Here is a 21703-nt window from a genome sequence, read left to right as displayed (position 1 = left end):
GTATTAACTGCACCTGTTTGAACTCGTTATCTGCATAAAAGACAGCTGTCCACATTCAATCAATCAGACTCCAACCTCCCCACAATGGGCAAGACCAGAGAGCTGTCTAAGGACATCAGGGACAAAATTGTAGACTTGCACAAAGCTGGGATGGGATACTGGACAATAGGCAAGCAGCTTGGTGAGAAGGCAACAACTGTTGGCGCAATTATTAGAAAATGGAAGAAGTTCAAGATAACAGTCAATCTCCCTCGGTCTGGGGCTCCATGCAAGATCTCACCTCGTGGAGCCTCAGTGATCATGAGAAAGGTGAGGGATCAGCCCAGAACTACATGGCAGGACCTGCTCAATGACCTGAAGAGAGCTGGGACCACAGTATCAAAGAAAACCATAAGTAACACACTACGCCGTCATGGATTAAATCCTGCAGCACACGCAATGTCCCTCTGCTCAAGCCAACGCATGTCCAGGCCCGTCTGAAGTTTGCCAATGACCATCTGGATGATCCAGAGGAGGAATGGGAGAAGGTCATGTGGTCTGATGAGACCAAAATAGAGCTTTTTGGTTTAAACTCCACTCGCAGTGTTTGGAGGAAGAAGAAGGATGAGTACAACCCCAAGAACACCATCCCAACCGTGAAGCATGGAGGTGGAAACATCATTCTTTGGGGATGCTTTTCTGCAAAGGGGACAGGACGACTGCACTGTATTGAGGGAAGGATGGATGGGGCCATGTATCGCGAGATCTTGGCCAACAACCTCCTTCCCTCAACAAGAGCATTGAAGATGGGGCGTGGCTGGGTCTTCCAGCATGACAACGACCCGAAACACACAGCCAGGGCAACTAAGGAATGGCTCCGTAAGAAGCATCTCAAGGTCCTGGAGTGGCCTTGCCAGTCTTTAGACCTGAACCCAAAAGAAAATCTTTGGAGGGAGCTGAAAGTCTGTGTTGCTCAGCGACAGCCCCGAAACCTGAAGGATCTGGAGAAGATCTGTATGGAGGAGTGGGCCAAAATCCCTGCTGCAGTCTGTGCAAACCTGGTTAAGAACTACAGGAAATGTCTGATCTCTGTAATTGCGAACAAAGGTTTCTGTACCAAATATTAAGTTCTGTTTTTCTGATGTATCAAATGCTTATTTCATGCAATAAAATGCAAATTAATTATTTAAAAAATCATACAATGTGATTTTTCAGGATTTTTGTTTTAGATTCCGTCTTTCACAGTTGAAGTGTACCTATGATAAAAAAAATTACATACCTCTACGTGCTTTGTCAGTGGGAAAACCTGCAAAATCGGCAGTGTATCAAATACTTGTTCTCCCCACTGTAAGTTATGGATTGGGATAAAATGACCGTTTAGGTCTCCTTGAAAGGTGTATCGTGATTTAAAAAAAAGTGATCCTATAAAGTTTTGTCGTGATTAACCTTGGGAGCTCAGTCGGCATGCATGACCAAGCAGTTTGTGGAGAGCTCGCCACGTGACTTAAGCACTCCAAATAAACAGTTGATAAGGAAAGGTTGGCTTGGCAGGCCATTTGAGATGTATGCAGTTGAGATCAAGCATTTGATTATGAGCGCTTTATCGTAATTATTTTTGTTTCACTCAATGAAACACCTGCAGCACATTCCTTTATCTTTCCTTCACTCAAAATAATTCTCCGAGCAGCAGAAAAAGTTGCGTTTAATGCTTTGGCGATTTTCTAAATCTGAAGGAGGAGGGATCATAGGCTTGCTGGCTTAAATTAAATCCTTAAATACGCTTAGTTATATGAATCGTTAATTTCTTTCTTTAATTTTTTTTTGATTTCACTCCAGATTTCAACAGTTATTTTGTCCACTACCTTCAATCCTCAAATCTGAAGACAGATTTCGATTATGTCGTTTAATTAGTCCATGAGTGGTCATCATGGAAAATCGCCAGATGCAAGAACTCGAGGATTTTAGCACTTTTTTCAAGAGGTGATCAACCACCCGGCACTCAGGCAATCTTTCTTTCCCCAGACCATGCGTGAATGGAAGCAGCTACCACCATCAAGTGCAGCAACCTCTTCGTTGAAGGCATTCAAAACACGGTTCAATCAGATGTAATTCGCATGCATGCACATACTTGTCATCTTGTCATGAACTGATAACGCTTCATGAGAGCCTCGTTCATTATCAGAAGAAGAAATAGTAGCAGGAAGCCATCATGAAGCACAGCGTCTGGGGATGACGTTAAGTCAGCTGATCCATTGATAATCTTGATATTAAAGATATTGTGCTTTTATTTATTTATTATTTAGAAAGGGTAGTACCATGGGAAAATAGATTTTCCCTGTGCATTAAGTCTTCTCTCTTCTTTAGCGGCCACAATTATTTCCACGTTCTTGTGAGGGTGGCTTGGGAAAGCTTGGCCCAAGTCTTTCACAAACCGGCTGTCCAAGTCTGACGTTCGACTCAGCGTAAGGCAGGAATTTGTAATTTGTTCAGGGTGCCGGCGATGAATTGCCTATTCTTCGCAAAGGACACCATGGAATCTTTAACTTCCACCAACTAATACTGGCTGATGGGACGCTCAGTTTAACATCCTTCCTGTACCTCAAGTTATCATCTCATATTTATGCTCGTGACTGAAGAACCTCAATTTGTCCACTCTTCCTTGCACATCACTTTATCTTGTGTTTTACAGATCTTGGTTTCATCTCCCGGAGGTCCAGAACAACGTGCAGAGTGACCATAATGCCGTGACCACAATTAAGGAAACGCTGATGGTGAAAGTCAGAAACCCTTTGTTTTTGGATATAATCAGTGCAGGCTCTGCTGGAATTTTGGGTTTGTTGCTCAATATTTTTCTGGTATCTGCTTCAAAGTTTCAGATCCTTTAATGATTTCTATTACAATAGTATCGGGAGACTCAACCCACTATTGGGAAAATAATGTGTGACACTGGCTGCAAACTCCTTGGAAAAAGGATGAGCATCTCTGTGCTATTTCACTGGCGCTGGACCATTTCTTCATTGTTGGGTTAAAAAAAAAACATTTTGATTTCCCCTTGTAAGCCTATGAACCTGGCAACTTCAAATACAAAGAAAGAAAACAACTGTTGGTTGGCTTGTATCATTGTGAATTGTTTTGTTTTTTTCCCTCCATCGGGTGGCAGGCGGTGTACATTTGAAGGTTTGTTGTCTGGAGAGCTGCTTGTTGAACTGCTACTGGGGTTGTGAAATTTTGCGGTTGCACAGTGCACTCTCGAGTTGCTCATTCAGTGATTCCACTATCTTTGAGAACGCCATAGAGCAGTCATTTCTGTACAAGCAACAGTTCACGTATCCTTTTCTTTGGCAATTCACCCAGTGCATATGCTACGTTTAAATGGTGATGACAAATGTATCTTGTTTGTTCCTTTTTATACACCCTGTAAAAATCCTGATGTGATTAGAGTCACCCAGCAGAATTATAGCCTGTGGCCTTGCACATATGAATGACTTCTTATTTAGCCTGGAATTCTCCTTTATGACTATAATTAAGATTGCATTTGTTTTCCAAAAAGGATATTTATCCCCACGTTTTTCGAAAAAAAACCGGTGATTATTGTAATCGGTTATGTCTGTCTGTCTGTCCATTACACTATCTCCTCATAAACTATGGTGCAGAAATTCACCAAATTTGGTAGTCATGATTGGTCAGATGAGTTGGTCAGATGACCACATGACACAAAGGTACAAGGGCAGCATCATTATTGGCCCCCTGTCCCCTGTGGTGGAGTGGAAAGGTCAAATACCAAAAAAATTAATGATGGACACATTTTAAACCATGTTTTAATGTCATCATGGGGGGACGTATTAAATATGTAACGATTTTTGGGGGCTTTGACCTCAGGTTCATGCCCCAAGGGGTGAGGACCTAGGTCAGAAGGGTTAAATAAGAAAAAATAATTCCTACTCAATTCAAATCAATACATTTTGGTTCAGGTCAAAAGACCTGTCCTGACAGTGGGATACAAAACGGCCTATCAGTTGGATATAAAACGTAAACTGTTCAACCTGGTGGAGGTATGCACTCCATCGAGTGCCGTTCTAGTTTGTTGTTTGTAAAATCGAAGATTTGCAAGTATATTGGTTGGTTTGGTCTGTTGTTATGTTTCTGTCTGTTTGTATGTCTGTCTGTCTCTGTCAATCGCCTACAGGCCACATTTTTACTCTGATCTTCATGAAACTTTACCACTTGGTGGAGGTAGTGACAAGCTGGAAGCTTATTGTTTTTGAGGTCGAGATGTTACATGTCAAGGTCACATAAATCTTGAATTTTCAACCGATTCACTTGATATCTATGTATATACCTACTGTATATAAAACTGAAAAATACTAGTGGACAGTGAATCCTCGTTGAGATATAGTCTTAGTCGACCCCTGTAAGTATGTCTCAATTACAGACTGTTTCAACGTGAGTTGAACCGTGAGTACGTCTATTAATTATGGGCTATTGGAACATTGTCTATTTTGATTTCACAAGTATCATGCTATGCATGACATCTTTTTGTTTGTATTGGCTGTTTGTGAGCGGGATATGTCAAAACTTATGGATGAATTCAGACGAAACTTTGTGGACGGGTTGTATGCGTGTGACAAGGACAAATTGATTAGATTTTGGTGAAGATCTGGACACTATAATAATTTTTTTAGTGATTCTTCACCATTGAGAGATGGGGCCAAACATGATATATCGCCTAATATTTCAAAAACTTTTGGACAGGGTTGGTGTGTGACAAGGACAAATTGATTAGATTTTGTGGAATATCCAGATCCGCATCTGAGGATTTTTTTTTCATTTTTGAAATAATTCTTCACCATTGAGAAATGGAGCCAGAAACAATATGTTGCATAATATTTAAAACAGTTGTTGATGGATTATGACAAAACTTGGTGATGATTTGGGTAGGTGACAAGAACAAGCTGATTAGATTTTGGTCTTTTAATTAAAAGCCCGGATCAAGTTTGAACCACCCTTGTATTATCAAGCATATTGCTTGATGATGGTGCCTCTGGGTGCGCATGTATGCGGGTGGACGAGTATGCATTTTTCTTCTTCAGTTGTAAAGCAGATGAATAATGTTTGGAATTGATTTAAAGTGCAAGATTTACAGCCTAGCCTTGTATCATAGAAACAACTATTTTTGTCCATCTCTATTGTAATTCTTTAACTGCATCAACAGATTGGCCAAAGGAAACACAGAAATTCACAGAGTCTACCTTCCAGAAACTCTAGAAGTTACTGATTTTGGAGAAGCACCTCGACAGAGGTATCCCCTGGTGGCATTGGTAACATCTGAGAATGTACAGAACTTGGACTCTTGTGCTATCGTGAGTTGGAGTATCGATCATATTTTTGCAAAACGCTTATGAAAGGTTGCCGATAATTAGGGAGATTAATTGATTAATTTTTTTATCATGGATATAACCACATTAAAACTGCTGCTGTTAAAATTAATCAACTCTATGTGGCCATTTTCAAGTTGCATGCACAAAAATGAAGAAATATTTGTTGTTCTTCATATTCGACAAACAAACCCAATGTATACTGAAATTATATTCCAAATTGATTCTTGACTCGCTTCGACATGAAATTTTCGGGTTTACAAGGCAATAGCAAATAATCCAGTATAACCCTTGCCAATAAACTGCTTTGGCAGCACCGCCGCTCTATAATAGTTATGTCGAGTTAATATGTTACATTTGTGATTCTGTAATAATAGAGTTAATATGTTGTGGTACATTTGTAATTATAGGCTAAAACAGTCAGGGGAATTGCCAATCACTATTAGTGAGAGTAACTGTCAAGGAGGGGAGAAAGGGCTTTTCTTTCCAAAAGATCCATGTCGGAGTGAAAAGAGTAAAGAAACAGCTAGGAAAGTGAAGAGTAGATAATTGTCTAACAAATCTTTGAGTTTTATGAAGTGGTTTCTGATTTGGGTGGATGAGGGAAAGGCAGTAGATATAGTACAATCTAGACTAGACTTTCAGAAGGCATATGAGGTTGATAGTCAAGATGAGGGCTTGTAGAGTGGCTGGTCAGGTTGCTGAGCTGGAAACTGGTTTAGTGATGAGCAATGAGAGGCTGTGAATGTGAGGATGCCAAGCTGGGAGGATGTAAGTAGTGGGGTACCTCAGGGGTACGAGGATTATTATTCATAATTTATGTCAATTATTTGGACAGTTGGGTTAATAGTAGGCTTTCCAAATTGGCAGAGGACACTAAACTTGGAGGTAAGGTTGGTAACAGAGAGGGTGGTGATCATATTCAGGAAAGGATTGATACTTTCTTTGATTGGGCAAAAGATTAGCAGATGCAATTTAGCAGAAAGAAGTGTATGGTGCTGGGGATAGGTAAGAATAATAAAAATAGGGATTATGTGATGCAAGGGGCAATTTTGGAGCATGTCACACAAGATAAGGATTTGGGGATGTTAAATATATATTTCTAATTTGAAGTTTTTGTTTGTTTGTTTGTTTGTTTGTGTCTGCATGCGCTAATCTCCTGAACGGTGAAAGATAGGACGAAAAAATGTCGGGACGGGCCCTGGGAAGGTTATAGGCTAGGTGGCGAGGCCCCTCGGCCGGGGGGGGGGGTGTTTCCCCCTCACCAACCCCCTTCGGCAATGACAACCATGGCCCAATAAGGAACTGATACTGGGCTCGCATCAGACCTATGTACAGAATATTAAATTCATTCAAAAAGAACCCAGGCAACACCATTTGCATTCACCTCGTGTGTGTGTGTGTGTGTGTGTGTGTGTGTGTGTGTGTGTGTGTGTGTGTGTGTGTGTGTGTGTGTGTGTGTGTGTGTGTGTGTGTGTGTGTGTGTGTGTGTGTGTGTGTGTGTGTGTGTGTGTGTGTGTGTATGTATGTATGTATATATGAGGTAAGGACACAGGACAATGCCTGGCAGCTGTAGGTAAAGCAAACATGGTTTTAGCTTGTATTCGTGGTGGGATAAATTGCAATTCACATGTTCTCATTTTAACACTGTACAGGAATTTAGTGAGGCCTCACCAAGAATAGTGTGCAGCTTTGGTCACCACATCTCAAGCAGGATATAGCTGCCATCGAGAGGGTTCAGCATAGGGGCTACTAGATGGATTTCTCCGGGCTAAGCTAGACTCAGCTATGAGGAGTAGCTGAAGGAGACAGGACCTTATCTATATATAAAAGGAGCTCGGTCTCTGCATGCCTGCGTCCATCCGTCAACAATTATCCATAGGGGATAGCACTAATCAAGCCCAATCTGCAAACAGTACGATATAGTTGAGTAAGGTGAGGATAGATAGGCCGGTTTCAATTTGCATTAAACCAAAAACTCTTCCTCCTTCATCTTCTTCACTTATAATAATGGTGAGTCTCATTCAGTCCTGTTTCTCTTATCGATTAAACGCGTTATATTCAATGATTTTTTTTTAAACATTTACATTTTATTCATATCGCCCTATCAAACAGCATTTCCAATTATACACGGCCTTTTAAAGCATCACAAAGCAGGTTGCTCTATTTGCAACACAGGTGAGATATGGGTATGAACAAAAAGCAGCTGATATTTAATAATTTATTTGCACGATTTTTTTAAAGGGTGAAAGTTAAATTTTTTTCTCTCCCTGGAAGCGATGGTCTTACATTCCAGTACATTACAAGGGAATATAAAAGAGATGTTTCAATAATGAAGGGTCTAGACCAAATAAGTACAGAAAAGTTATTGAGCAAAATGGAGAGTGATTGAACCAAAGGACAATCGCAAGACCAAGGGTCCTTCCCTCAGAGAGTAGTTACCATGCAAAGTGAAAAGCAGGGTAAGCATTAGGTTCACTTCTGTCTGTCCATCCATCTACAAACATATGTTTAAGATCGAGGAACAATTTTATTTCAATTTAATATTGTATTTTGACATGAATTGGAAAATGGACCTGCAGTTTAGCAGTATTTTAATTTCACCCGATCACGCGTGCACAGAGAGGAGTGAGGTATTTTTTTTCTTTTTCTTACTCTATCTGCCTGTGACAGTCAAACAAAATTGAAAATCATTCCAAACAGGAAACATACTGATTTTAAGGATGTCATAAAGGACACAAACAACAGGCACGAATATGTAATGTAACGTGTTAAATAAGGTAGTGTAATAAACACTTCATAAACAGAGGTAAACTTCCAGAATCAATTTTTTCACGACCTTTAAAATCTATTTTATTTCAATTGAATTGTACTATGTGGGGTAAGGTGTTCTATGAACACTTGAGTTATTAATGCATGGAATTGTCTTCCTGGAAAGGTAGTGGCAGCAGAAACAGTAGAAAGGTTTAAATTGAAATTAGATAGGTACCCAGAAGCAATGGAGATGGAGGGGTACAGGGATATTTGCAGGACTTCTAACTCGCTTGAATATGTATGGTTGATTGTGTACATCTGTGTTGAGTGTGATGTCTGTGAGAGGGTCTTGTCAAGGGATTGTGTGGGGTGGGTGTTGTATATTCTTCATCCTAAACTGCCCTTCCCTACCCCTCAAAAATGTGGTTACAAGGTGATATAAAGGGGATTATCCCTTTTTGCGATAATATATACACTTATCCAACAAAGATATTCTAGTTTTGTATTTTTTATTAATTTTCTGAAATTTGTCGAATTTGTTTTTCACCTGGAAGTTGTGGGTTATGATGTGTAAATGAAGGTGGGGAAAGTCTGAATTAATGCAATTTAATTCCAGGCTATAAGACAACAAAAGGTGGAAATTTTGAAAGGGGGGTGTACACTTTATATAGGCACCGTATGTAGTATGATGCCCACTCTTCTGATGCATAAAGGCGTTACATTTAAGCTTATTCAAGAAATAGCTTCCTATTGCTATAGTTTAATTGTCTTCATTTATATTTTAAGTTTCATTAGCAAATTAATTGTACAATATTTTATGCAAATATTGTGAGCTTTGTTTGACAGTGCAATTTTCTTCTTTTTTTGGTGGACAAATATTAAATAAATTTCAGTATTAAAAAATAGGACCACAGGACCTGTAGCTTATCTGGGTCCTGGCCTAATGTTGTAATCCAAATTTGGAAGCATTTTGATTGTTGGATCGAGAGAAGAAGATTTTGAAAGGAATTAATGAGATTTTTCCCAAAAGTTGACCAAGTCGGCCATTTTGATACACTTCCGGTCATGTGATCGGCATGACTTCCGCCAAATAATTAACATCCCTACCCTCACTTAATGTTGCAACCCAAATTTGGTGGCATTCTGACTGGTGGGTTTGGAGAAGAAGATTTTTGATGAAATTTACTAAGTGGGCCATTTTGACTTACTTAAAGTCATGCGACCGTAATGAGCTTTGCAATTCCTGTTAACAGTCAGGAGAGTAACGTTGCTGCAAAATTTCAGCTGGATCGGCCCAGCGGTTTGGCTGGATAAGTCGAAATAGGAGACAGATGGACAAACGGATGGATGGATGGAGAGTATGTCATGACAATACCTTGTCTGGAATTTAAATTCCAGATAAACTTAAAAATTAACCCTCAAAAGTAGCATGCTTCAACTGTTGCCCCTCTCCTCTCACTCACCCCTCCTCCTCCCCTCCCCCTCCACACATCCAATGCCTTTGGTGAAAAACTGAGCTTATCTTTCAGATATTGTAAATGGCAGCATTGCGCTCATGTAAGACTTGCTCTTTATTAGTAATCATAATTTGTTTTCTACCAGGTGTCTCTGCTGGCCATTATCCATGTTCCTGATGCCCATATGAAGCTCTCCTGCAGGATCTTGCACCGGTACTTACTTACTCAGTCTGGCCGCATTTATTATCTTCAGGTTTGTGTGGTGCTCTGTTCTCCTGCCCTACACTGCTTCACTACGTATGATGATGAACATGTAAATCCAAAGAAAAACCCTGGGGAAGGTGATGATGTTCATGGTTCATTGACATATTATATCTACTTACTTTGTTTTAATTTATTGAAGCTTAAACTCTTAATGGGGCTTCACTGAAATTCATCTGCATTCACCTATACAACATTCCTCCTGTATTTACATGAAACATTTGACTTGTGAGGTGTATTTTTATTTTTGTGTACACTGTCGAGACTCGTATAACAGCTAACACACAATGTACAACAAGGGGGGCAGGCGACAAGAGGGGTGGGAGAGGGAAGGAAAAAACAGTGGTAAACAGACATGAGGAGATCTGTGTGAGGGAGAGGGATGGGGCGGGGAACATGGGGAATACAAGATGGACACTACAGGGACTTTCAGGAAGGAAAGCAGGGAATTTGAAGGAGGTGGGTTTGGGGTGGATTAGCGGGGGTAGAAAAGATCATGGTTACGGATGGGGGAAGATAGGAGATGGTGGTGAACAGCTGTTTTGAAGACCTGGAGTGGGATTGAAGATAGTGTGGGAGTTTGTTCTAAAGATGGAAAAAAAAAGGAATGAAAGAGTGAAGGTGAGCAGTGGTTCTCAGCTTTATATTAATTCAGTAGCTTGTACATTAATTACGTGCAGGCCAAAGACAGGAGACATCCGTACCCTGTACATTACTGGGACACAAGTAAACAATGGACAAATCAACATTGTGTATCAGATTTGCACCAGCATTCCCTGTGTCATTAGATCTTGGCTTACATTGGGTTAATAAACAGGCAACCCCCTTCCTCAGCCATCCATGCACAATACAGGCTTTCTCTTCCCTTGCTTTTAATTCTTCGCAACCTTCTTTCCCTCTCTACCCACACGATCTGAACCTTCTTTCTCTCATCTTCTCCTTTACTTTTATTTTTCTCATTTAGCCAAATATATAATCTTAATTTCGACAATCCAGAGTGCACCTGGTGCTATTATTTGAAATGCAATTTTCTGTTGTTGGGGAGGGTCAAGCCCCCAGAACTAGTGAGATGGCTTTGTACCTCTGCCAAAATTTTGTTCAGTCTTTGGTGGAAAAACACTTGCCATCCTGGAACCAAGCACCCCCCCCACTCCCCACCCACCCTGTATGATACCCCTTGAAAATTTAAACCAGACATTTTAATGCCTTCTTCGGAATGCATATTTGATTACAAGTCCAGCTTGCTGCGGCACAGCTGTGCTGCTACTGCTGTGCTCCAAAAAGGTTGACAGGATGGTGCAGACTTTGTGTACTTATTTTTGAGCTGTCTCACCTGGGTTTTATTCGCAACCCAACTACAAACCGTCAGATTGGTGCTTTGCCTGCAGGGTGTAGCATCGCATGCACCATCCCTCAGATAGACATTGAGCTGGGTGTCCCATCAGCTCGTGTTAGTTGAACGCTAAAGATCCCATCCTGTCTTTAAATGGTAGGTGTTATCCTTGGAACTCTGGCCAAACCTACACGGGGCACTGCATCAGCGGCACAGCTATGCTGCCAAGCAAATGATGCAAAACAGGAGTCATGTGCTCTACATGAATGAATGTTCCTGTATATTATGACAGGGAATTTGTAATTTGGCCAGGGTACTAGCATATACTTACTATTATTCACTCTACAATGCACTTGCTAAATGAGCAGGTGTCTCATTATAATCTTGCACAAACACTTCCAACACGTGTTCTGAAATAACAGATCATGATGTTAAAATGGCTTGTATAAAAAACATTGGTGTGAGAGTATTCTGCAGTATTTGCATAAATTGAAAATACCATCAATCTATGGAGTGTTATTGTTAAACAACTTCAATTGATTCCTTTGTACTTTTTTTCTCTTCCCATTATGGTTTGTTACTTGTATGCTTTTCTCCCTTCCGTCAGTGTTTGTTCAAGTCTACAAGTAATGCGGTATCAGGACGTGATGAAGTGGAAGAAGAGGAAATGAAGCCTGTGAATGGAGATGAAGAAGCATCGTCAGATGACCCAATTGGCATGCGTGAGAATGAAGTACAGAGTCGTTCCCCACGACAGGAAAAGGAAATGGAAGCAAATGACAGCGGCCAAAACGCTGAAGAAGCCCTAGGTATCGACTCTGAAGACTCTGAGGACTCTCTGTACAATGGCCTGGAGCCAAAGGACTGCGTCGTATGCCAGGGTGCACCCGTCACTATGGTGTTGTTGCCATGCCGCCACGCTTGTCTCTGCCGGACGTGTGTGCATCTCGTACAGCACTGCCCAATGTGCAGAGCTCATTTTTACAAAATGTTTGTCTTGGAAACATAAAGAGCTTTGGCAGTCATTTTGCCAGGAGAGTGCATGTACCATTTAAAAAAAAAAAAAAAATTTTTCAACAGACATTTTTAGTTGTAGTTTTAGTTGTAGTTTTGGCTTGAAGAAGGAACACACATAGGTTAAAAACTGTTTCTGGAACATTCCAGACAATTACTTCCACTTTTCCTATGAATTGCACAAAACACGAACGGTTTTAAGCGTGGAAAAAAGAACTGATTGCTTTGTTCCACGCGAAGAATGTGATGTCGAAGGTGTTGCAATAAAATGTAAAAAGGTTTATGTGTTGAGTACTTTTATCTGAAGTGCTTTGTACTTGACCATCTCAGTTGAAGCATGATTATTTTAAAGCTAGTGAAAGGGGCTGGCTAGATGGTCTGGGCCCTTGAGGTATGCACACACACACCTCTGATCCGTCTCGCCTCGGTTTGAATCTCAGCCCAACTATAAACTCTGATCCTCGCTGACAGGGTGAGACATCAGTATGTGTGTCATCCCTTGGATGGATGTTAAACTGGACGTCCTTTCTGCCGGCATTAGTTGGTGTACGTTAAAGATCCCGTTGTGTCTTTTGTGAAGAGTAGGTGAGCTATCGCCGGTACCATGGCCAAGTTACAAATTGATGGCATATTCATAAACTTTGAGGATGAAACCTGGTAAGGCTAATGGGAATTGTGACGTTTAAGTCGTTTACTAATACCAGATGCCCAAGAGGCACCCAAGTTTGCGTTTGACAGTTGATGGCAGAGGTGTAGTCCTGCCAGAGCGCACCAGAGTGGTGCTTCGCAATCCATCAGATGTGCTAAAGGCCCTGTCACACCTTGACGATTTGGCCAGCGTATGCAGACGTATGAAAAATTTGTCTAAAACGCTGGCACACGTCGAATACGTATGGGTAAGTTTTGTATACGTTAAGAGCACGCTGGCATACATCGTAGTACGCCGAGCTGTTAGACAAATTTTCCATGCTTGAAATTTTTCGACGTATGCCAGCGTATGACTCACACGTTCCGCATAACGCTGGCCAGAAGTTGTAGGCACGTTACGCGATCGTTGACACACGTCAACACACGTTACTTGTAAGTTACTCATAAGTCAAAACACGTTGAAGTAATGTTTAGCATTCCCGAAACTTATTTCTAACCTATGAGTAACGTGTTGAAGGCACGTTTCACGATCGTTGACACACGTCGACACACATTACTTGTAAGTTACTCATAAGTCGAAACACGTCGAGGTAATGGTTAGCGTCAGTGTTCCAGACTCCCTGGTTTTTTATTTTTATTTTTTCTTCATTATGACGGTGATGTTGACACTTCAATTTCTCGTGCGGTTATAATATAATATAATATAATTAATAGGCTGCCGCTCAACGATTTAAATCATAACCGCACTAGAAATCGAAGTGTCAACATAACCGTCATACCGAAAAAAAAAAAAACCAGGGAGTCTGGAACACTGACGCTAACCATTACCTCGACGTGTTTCGACTTATGAGTAACTTACAAGTAACGCGTGTCGACGTGTGTCAACGATTGCGTAACGTGCCCACAACTTATGGCCAGCATATGCGGAACGTGTGTCATACGCAGAGTACGTCGAAAAATTTTCAACATGCTGAAAATTTGTCGAAGTACTCGGCGTACTACGACGTATGCCAGCGTGCTATTAACGTATACAAAACTTACCCATAACGTATTCGGTGTGCCAGCGTATTCGGCAAATTTTTCATAAGTCGGCATACGCTGGCTAAAACGTCAAGGTGTGACAGCGGCTTTAGCTCCGCAACAGTTTAAAAAAAAATTTAACCACCTGATGAAAGCACACAGTTATTGTGCTCTGTGTGCTTTCATCAGTTTCATGGCCAAATGATATTGGTCGAAGCTTGGATATGTCAATACATTGGCCACTTATTCTAGGGAGTTATGATATAACAATAGAGATTATAGGCACACACACAGGCCCATGTGAATTGCCGAATGCAGCATAAGCGAGACAAACTTGTTCAACCTTTTTATACTGTATCCAGATTTAGTGAATTATCTCGTGTTTACACCCTGGAAGACGTGAATTAATGGAAAACTGGATGTTTCCAACTCGTTGAAGTCTGGGTGGGTCAGTGATGTGGCTGTTCTTGTGAAAAATCTGAATGGGTATCACATTGTATGATATGAGCAAGAGTAGGCATAAAGCATCAATGACAAGGACTCGTGTCGACAGAGCAGACAAGCATGATCGTTCGTGTTTCCCCAAAACATTATCCGGCCCCAAAGCTTTATCTTCTTTCGGCAACTCGAAGACACCAACTAATGACAAAAACAACAAAATAACCAATACCGGCAGGACACCCAGTCTAATGTCCATTCGAGGGATGGCACACACATTGATGAATCTCCCTGCCTGTGAAATAGCGGTATGACAGTTTACAGCTTGGTCAGGATTCTAACATAAGCTCCACAGGTTAGAAGCAAATGTGCGTCCCTCTGGACCATCCTTGCAGTCCTCTTTATTTCAATCCATAGTTGGTTAGACTTAAAAAAAAATTTTTAATGGAATTATGAATTGTGAGATCAAGTGTGTGTGTGTGTGTGTGTGTGTGTGTGTGTGTGTGTGTGTGTGTGTGTGTGTGTGTGTGTGTGTGTGTGTGTGTGTTAAGCTTTTGTTTATCATGGTAAAATAGTGGGGCAACCTAACATAACAATTGTGCATTTTGTGAGGAAAGCACCAAATTTGGCACACTAGTCTATCAAATTATGAACGGATTTGGATATTGGGCCATCTCAAAATTTTTGATGGCAGTGGAAAATGGCTGCCACAGCCATCAGCGGCTGAATTTGAGATGGCCCAATATCCAAATCTGTTCATAATATGTTAGGCTACTAGTGTGCCAAATTTGGTGCTTTCCTCACAAAATGCACAATTGTTATGCTATATTTAGCTAAGTTACCCCACTAAAATGTGTCCACTATTTCACTTATCACCCATTTTGGGTCTCAAATGGTATGATGTCATGTTAAAACTTGAAGGGATGGTAGATCTGGCGATGAAATTACAGCCGACATTTTTGCGGAGCTCCAATACCTCAAGATTTTGCACAATGCCGCCAGTTGATGGACAATCTTTCAGAAGCAATCGCAGCATCACAAATACGAGACTGGGCGAGAAAGGTCCCCTTGGTGTGTTGGGTGTATCGTTCGGTGCAGGACAGGTTGGCCAGAGAAATCACCATCCAAGTTGTTGTTACTGTTTTTCCATAGACGAACAGAACTGAGCATTGCCACGAACGGGGAGTGTATTCTGGGGGTGATTGCACCCAAACCAAGTCGGACTCGGTTGTTGGAGGAATTACATGAGACTCATCGTGGAGTGGTACGCATGAAAGGGATAGCTCGTAGTTATTTCTGGTGACTGAATTTGTGTTAAGACATCGAGAGTGTTGTACATCTGTGTAATGCTTGTCAGATGAATGTGAAGAATCCTTGGGAATTGCCTGCCAAACCTTGGCAGAGACTGCATGTGACTTATACAGGTCCATTTATCAGACAAATGTGTTTTGTTGCAGCGGATGCTTTCTCTAAATTTGTGGACATTAGGATTGTGGCCTCAAATTCATCATTCAAAAAGCAACGATTAAGTGCTTCATGGATGTGTTCAAATCTCATGGGTTAGTTGAACATTTGGTATTGGACAATGGTATCTGTTTTGCATCTCCTGAATGCAGGGACATTTTGCCATCATAATGGAATCTATCACAATACCTCAGCTCGAGTATATCAGCCAGTAATTGGCTGGCATAACATTTTATTCAAACAGTCCATGAAAAAGATGGCAGTTGACATGGATGAGTTGTTTAACAAAGTCACTCGGTTTCAGCTGAGGTATAACACCACACCTAATGCAGTCCCTGGAGTTTCTCCAGCACAGTTGTTCAATAGAAATGTAATATTGGGTCTGGATTTGATCAAACCAGGGCTGCATGTACAGGTGGGAAAGGATCAGGACAAGCAGAAGGAGCATCGTGTTGGAACCTCAAGTAAATTTGAGGAACAGGAAACTATATATGCCAAGAATATGGGGTTAGGGATACCATAGACAGTAGATACCAGCAGTTGTTTCGAAGCAAATTGGGCCTGTATCATACTATGTTGTAAATGAGTCAGGCCAAACATTTCGAAGTCATCGTATGCGCAGTCAGGAATATGATGGAGTCGACCCGGGTAGGACAGAGCCTGTTGTTGGGGTACAGCCAATTATGGGCGTCGATTGGTGGGGGATGGGGGGGACATGCCCCCCCCCACTTTTTATCAAGGGGGGACAACGTATCGATTGCCCCCCCTCCCACTTTTTTCATTGAACGTAAGTTACGTAACACAAAACGAGCTGCTCGAGTATAACCAGGCTGAGATGCTCCTCAAATACAAGAATAAATTTTTAAATCTCCATTAAAGTTTTATTGGTCGATTAAAGATGATAGGTTAACAATTCAACATTGAGAATCCGTGCTTCCCAAGCCATGGTCTCCCACCGGCCAAGCATCCATAGCGACATCGGCTCTTCCTATCATTGTGAAGCAGAATTCGCCAAGCGTTGGATTGTTCACCCACCAACAGGGAACGTGACCTGGACATTTTTAGGTATGTTGGGACGTTTTCGGACTTTGTATCGTCATTTTATGAGTGTTTAAAGAAATCGCGGCTTCATGGCCTGGAGCGCCACGCCTCGGATAGTGTTAGGCCGCAACGGCTCGGGGCCCCTTTCGCGACCAAAATAGTTTATTTCACCTTTCTAACTTATATCGCCAGATGCCTGATGTTATTACCTGCACGATGATGTGAGTGTTTAATTTTTGTGACTTTGCACCGTCGAGTTATAAGGCAATAAAAGATTTCGCGGCCTGGTATGCTGATTGAGATGGTGAAGCTTGTGCAGGATGACGAGATTTCACTCTACCAGCTCGCACGAACGAACGGAAAGATATTTTGTAATTCTGCTTTTATATTTCACAGTCGATAAGTGGCCTAAATCCCAACGCTGAAAATTCGAAGGAAAGTGGGTATTTTGACGACTAAATTAGCTTTGAATACTTGGGAAACATAAAATAAAATGCGCTGATTCACTCGCTTTTGCGGCGGTTCATGTAAATAATTTTTTTCATCGGTACTTGGACTTAGGGGAGGTATAGACCTACAAAACGAGCGGTATCATTCGGTCGTCGGACTTATGAGGATCAAATTATACATTTTAAAAGGTAGCTGTTGAAAAATATGCAAAATTCACCTAAGCGGTTCGGACAAACGAACGGAAGATTATTTTTGAATTCTGTTCTCGGATTATACAGTATCTATAGGGTAGTAATGAGATTACCTGGAAAATCCGATTAAAAAAGGCTTAGGCTGAGTAGCTTAGCCACGGCTTGCAATTTTTACGAGGAAAAAATAACGTTTCCGGAAGGAATTTCTCTTCCGCCATCATCCGAATAATTTTCCGTTTGCACGAGGACGAAGACGAAGGATCGACCGACAGAATAAGGTGTCGCATTAAACTGTGTGATTTAGAATGATTAAATTAGAGATTTTAAATGCAGCCTTGAAAATAAAATAGAGGATTGTCAGCTTCTTCTTCACCATGTCGACCCTTTCTGGGCCCCTTTAGCGACCAAAATAGTTCATTTCACCTTTCTAACTTATATCGCACTATACTTAAACAAAACGTACGGGCACGTACTATACTTAAACAAAGGCATGTGGTTTCAAAGTTGTTGTTTTGGTTTTTTTTTGCACGTACAGGCACGCACTCGTGGAAATGATGAACGTATTTACAAATCAACAAACTATGTACAGTAATTGGAAAGAAGAGAGTGCACGTCCGGACGGCAACAGATCTTAATCCCTCGTCTCCTGGTCTCGTGGTTTGTGAGAGGTAAAGAATTATACAAGTCGGTAGGCGACGAGGGATTCGTGAGGATCGAAGCGCTGGATACGATGCTTTTCATTCTGACCGATCCACCGACGAAGATCCATTGCCATGACGTATTGGTTCACATACAATTGTTCCTCTGCCTGGCAAGATTTTTCCTATTGCGTATTTTGCCAACTGGCACTCCTCATAAAAAATGACGCTAAATGGACACCCTATTTTTGAAGGACTACCATTTGAAAAATAATCGGTTTGCTGGTTTGTGCTGTGGAGCCTCGCGTTGCAGACACACACACACACACACACACACACACACACACACACACACACACACACACACACACACACACACACACACACACACACACACACACACACAACCTGATAAACTTCTCTCAATGCTCTTGTTTGACCACACCTCCTGAGCCACACAATATTTTTCATAAGCCACGCCCACTTTCCTACGCCACTCCCACTTTAAATAATAAATAATTGGAGGTGGTGTGTGGGTCATGGAATCGTTTTCAGTAAATAATTGAAGGTGATGTGTGGATCGTGGAATTGTTTTCGGCAAATAAATAAATAATTGAAGGTGGTGTGTGGGTTGTGGAATTGTTTTCGGTAAATAAATAAACATATATTATTAGAAACCCACAAAGACAGAAATGCAGGTGATTCCATTTATTTGTCAATAACGTTTGGATCGAGGAGAGATCGAAGGTGGAACAACGGTGTAGTTCCTTACAAACACTGTATACACACCTTAAATGACGGTAAATAGACACCCACTTTTTGAAGGACGACCATTTGAAAAATAAAACCTCAATCAAAAATCGGCTCAAGCGAAATTTTCTAAATATCTCAGTGTTTAATTCCGAAGTCTCACTTGTCTACATTCAAAACTGAAGGACAAGTATTGAAAATACTGTACGCGATTTTTCGGCTGCTGCACAGCAACGGCTGGTTGCTAGGCAACGAAATTCAAACGCACACATTCCCAGACCATATGGCACCTGTTGGCAAAGTTTCATCGAAATCGGTTCGCTGGTTCGTGCTGTGGAGCCTCGCGTTGCAGACGCACACACACACACACACACACGGAAAACCCGACAATAAGGGATATTATATCTAGCATATATAGCGAATCCAATAAATGTTCACATTACAACTGATTTTAGCTCATTCCTTTGGTGAACCCTTTTGATGGCATGCAAATCAAGAACACAATCTTTAACGACGATGCTAACTATGAACCAATAATATCATAATCATCTCACTCAACTTTAGCTCATTGGTTAATTAAATAAAATGATGAATATTAATAATCCCAGGTAATAAAATACCAGCATATCTGACCCCAACCAAAAGTAATAAAAGTAATAAGCGCGTAGCCGGGAACTAAAGGCCCAGTCACACCTTGACGTTTTAGCCAGCTTATGCCGATTTTTGGAAAATTTGTGTAAAACGCTGGTACACGTCGAATACGTTATGCGTAAGTTTTGATTACATTGAGAGCACGCTGAAAAACACTACCATACGTCGTAGTACACTGGCTTTAAACGTTGTACTTTGTCCTCAAATTTTCCATGCTTGAAATTTTAAGACTTATGCCAGCGTATGACTCACACGTTCCGCAAAACGCTGGCCATAAGTTGTAGCCACGTTACGCGATCGTTGACACACGTCACTTGTAAGGTATTCATAAGTCAAAACACGTCAAGGTAATGTTTAGCGTTCCCGAAACTTATTTCTAACCTATGAGTAATGTGTTGTAGGCACGTTACGCGATCGTTGACACACGTTACTCGTAAGGTATTCATAAGTCGAAACACATCAAGGTAATGGTTAACATCAGTGTTCCAGACTCCCTGGGGGTTTTTTTTCTTCTTCTTCTTCTTCGGTATGACGGTGATGTCGACACTTCGATTTCTAGTGCGGTTATAATATAATTTAATTAAAAGGCTGCCGCTCAACGATTTAAATCATAACCGCAATAGAAATCGAAGTGTCGACATCACCGTTATACCGAAGAAAAAAAAACAGGGAGTCTGCCCAGCAGGCACACAACGTTGTTGCAACATCGTTTGCCGGTTCTATCCTGACGTCAGAATTGGGTCAGTGGGAAGTTGTTTTTGCAACACCCATGACATCAGATTTCAACGTCATGACAACGTTGAAATCTGACGTTGTTGCAGCGTCGTGTTCTGGTTGTACCTGACGTCAGAATTGGGTCAGTGGGGAGTTGTATTTGCAACACCCATGACGTCAGATTTCAACGTTGTCACAACATTGAAGCATGACGTTATTTTTCAAATTTATCACAACGTTCATAAAATGGAGTTTTTGTTTTTACCCTTTTCTTTGCACGCCAAAGAAACGAACATTGCAGTGCATGACACCCTTCAGCTTCCAGCTTGATGGAGCCCTCGACCCATAGGTCTGGGGCGAGCGGAGCACCGCTGTTCCACCGGTGCCATTATCAAAACATTGAAGTTGTATTGTAACATCATTATACGTTGCACAGTAACACATAATGACCACAACTTGAAAACAACTGTAATTCATAATCATTTATTCTCACGTATCACGCAGAACATGATTGTGGAAAAATATACAAGCAGTATTTACAATAATAATATCTTTATCCGTATCAAAGAAGCACACTCAAATACAAACATACAATAAATAAAAGTAGATCCCATTGCAATTGAGAAACATATACTAAAAATGGGGAATAAAAAGAAATACCACATGGGTAAAAGTCGTAAATACCTTTTTGACAAATTCACTTTGTGCAAAGCACAGTTAACAATTCAAATTCAGAAAGTTCTGCTCCATAGAGGAACTGTGGAGCTTCTCTCTCAAATATAATTGACTGCACAAAGGCACCTTTAAGTACAACATCATCATCATCATCATCATCATGCAGTGTTAGTAAAACTTAAGCCTGGTGTTGGCTTAGTGGTTAGGGTGGTGGCTTGGGATCCTAGGGTCCTGAGTTCAAGCCCTGTTGGCTGCTGAATTAAAATACACCAGTAGGTTGACTCAGCCTGTCATCCTTCTGAGGTCTGCAAAATGAGTACCAGTGTACTGGTATGTCATCAGCGGCATAGCGACGTCCCAACCAATGATGCAACTAGCAGCCATTGGCTGCACTCAATAGAGAGAGAGTTAGTAAAACTGATGAGAATTCTATGCTTGCATACATTATGGGCATTTGGAGCATAAAAGGTATTGACAGATAACTTGCATTTATATAAAATGTAATTAAAATTTTTGGCTACTGATGACATACTACCCATTGTTACAAGATTCATAATTAAGCAACCTCAGGTAAGAATTATGAGAAGACGAAGAACCACATATAAATTTTGCTATACGACATAATAGTTGACATTCAATAGGTAGAAATTCAGCAATGACTGGTAAAAGAGTACAATATGGGTACTGATCATAAAAAAAAACTTTTACTTCCTACTTGGGAAGTCAAACACCTTTCTGATAGAATTTCTCCATGATATATACAATTTAGAAATATTTTTACTTATGTCCCACAGCAGGCATCAATAGAATGAGGTGCAAAAAAAAGACTTAAACAGATGATACTTGACAT

At 41.0% G+C, this 21703-nt stretch overlaps 1 protein-coding gene across 2 annotated transcripts in view; it reads left to right on the top strand.

Moving 5' to 3' along the window:
- LOC147024569 (cell growth regulator with RING finger domain protein 1-like) overlaps positions 1-12454 on the top strand; it is a 47474-nt gene extending 35020 nt beyond the window's left edge. For both annotated transcript variants that reach the window (XM_085884614.1, XM_085884615.1), the window contains exons 3-7: positions 2669-2811; positions 3140-3305; positions 5192-5339; positions 9711-9818; positions 11767-12454. In XM_085884614.1, coding sequence (XP_085740740.1) covers positions 2669-2811; positions 3140-3305; positions 5192-5339; positions 9711-9818; positions 11767-12168 — 967 coding nt within the window. In that variant the 3' untranslated portion in view covers positions 12169-12454. The remainder of the gene's footprint in view (positions 1-2668; positions 2812-3139; positions 3306-5191; positions 5340-9710; positions 9819-11766) is intronic.
- Positions 12455-21703: the final 9249 nt, after the last annotated feature.

Source organism: Eptatretus burgeri, chromosome 6 (assembly GCF_056783735.1).
Source record: "Eptatretus burgeri isolate ZD-2024b chromosome 6, Ebu_testis_v1, whole genome shotgun sequence".
NCBI classification, from domain to species: domain Eukaryota; kingdom Metazoa; phylum Chordata; class Myxini; order Myxiniformes; family Myxinidae; genus Eptatretus; species Eptatretus burgeri.
The sequence above is the reverse complement of the archived record's forward strand: the minus strand, read 5'-3'. Positions and strand labels throughout refer to the sequence as shown.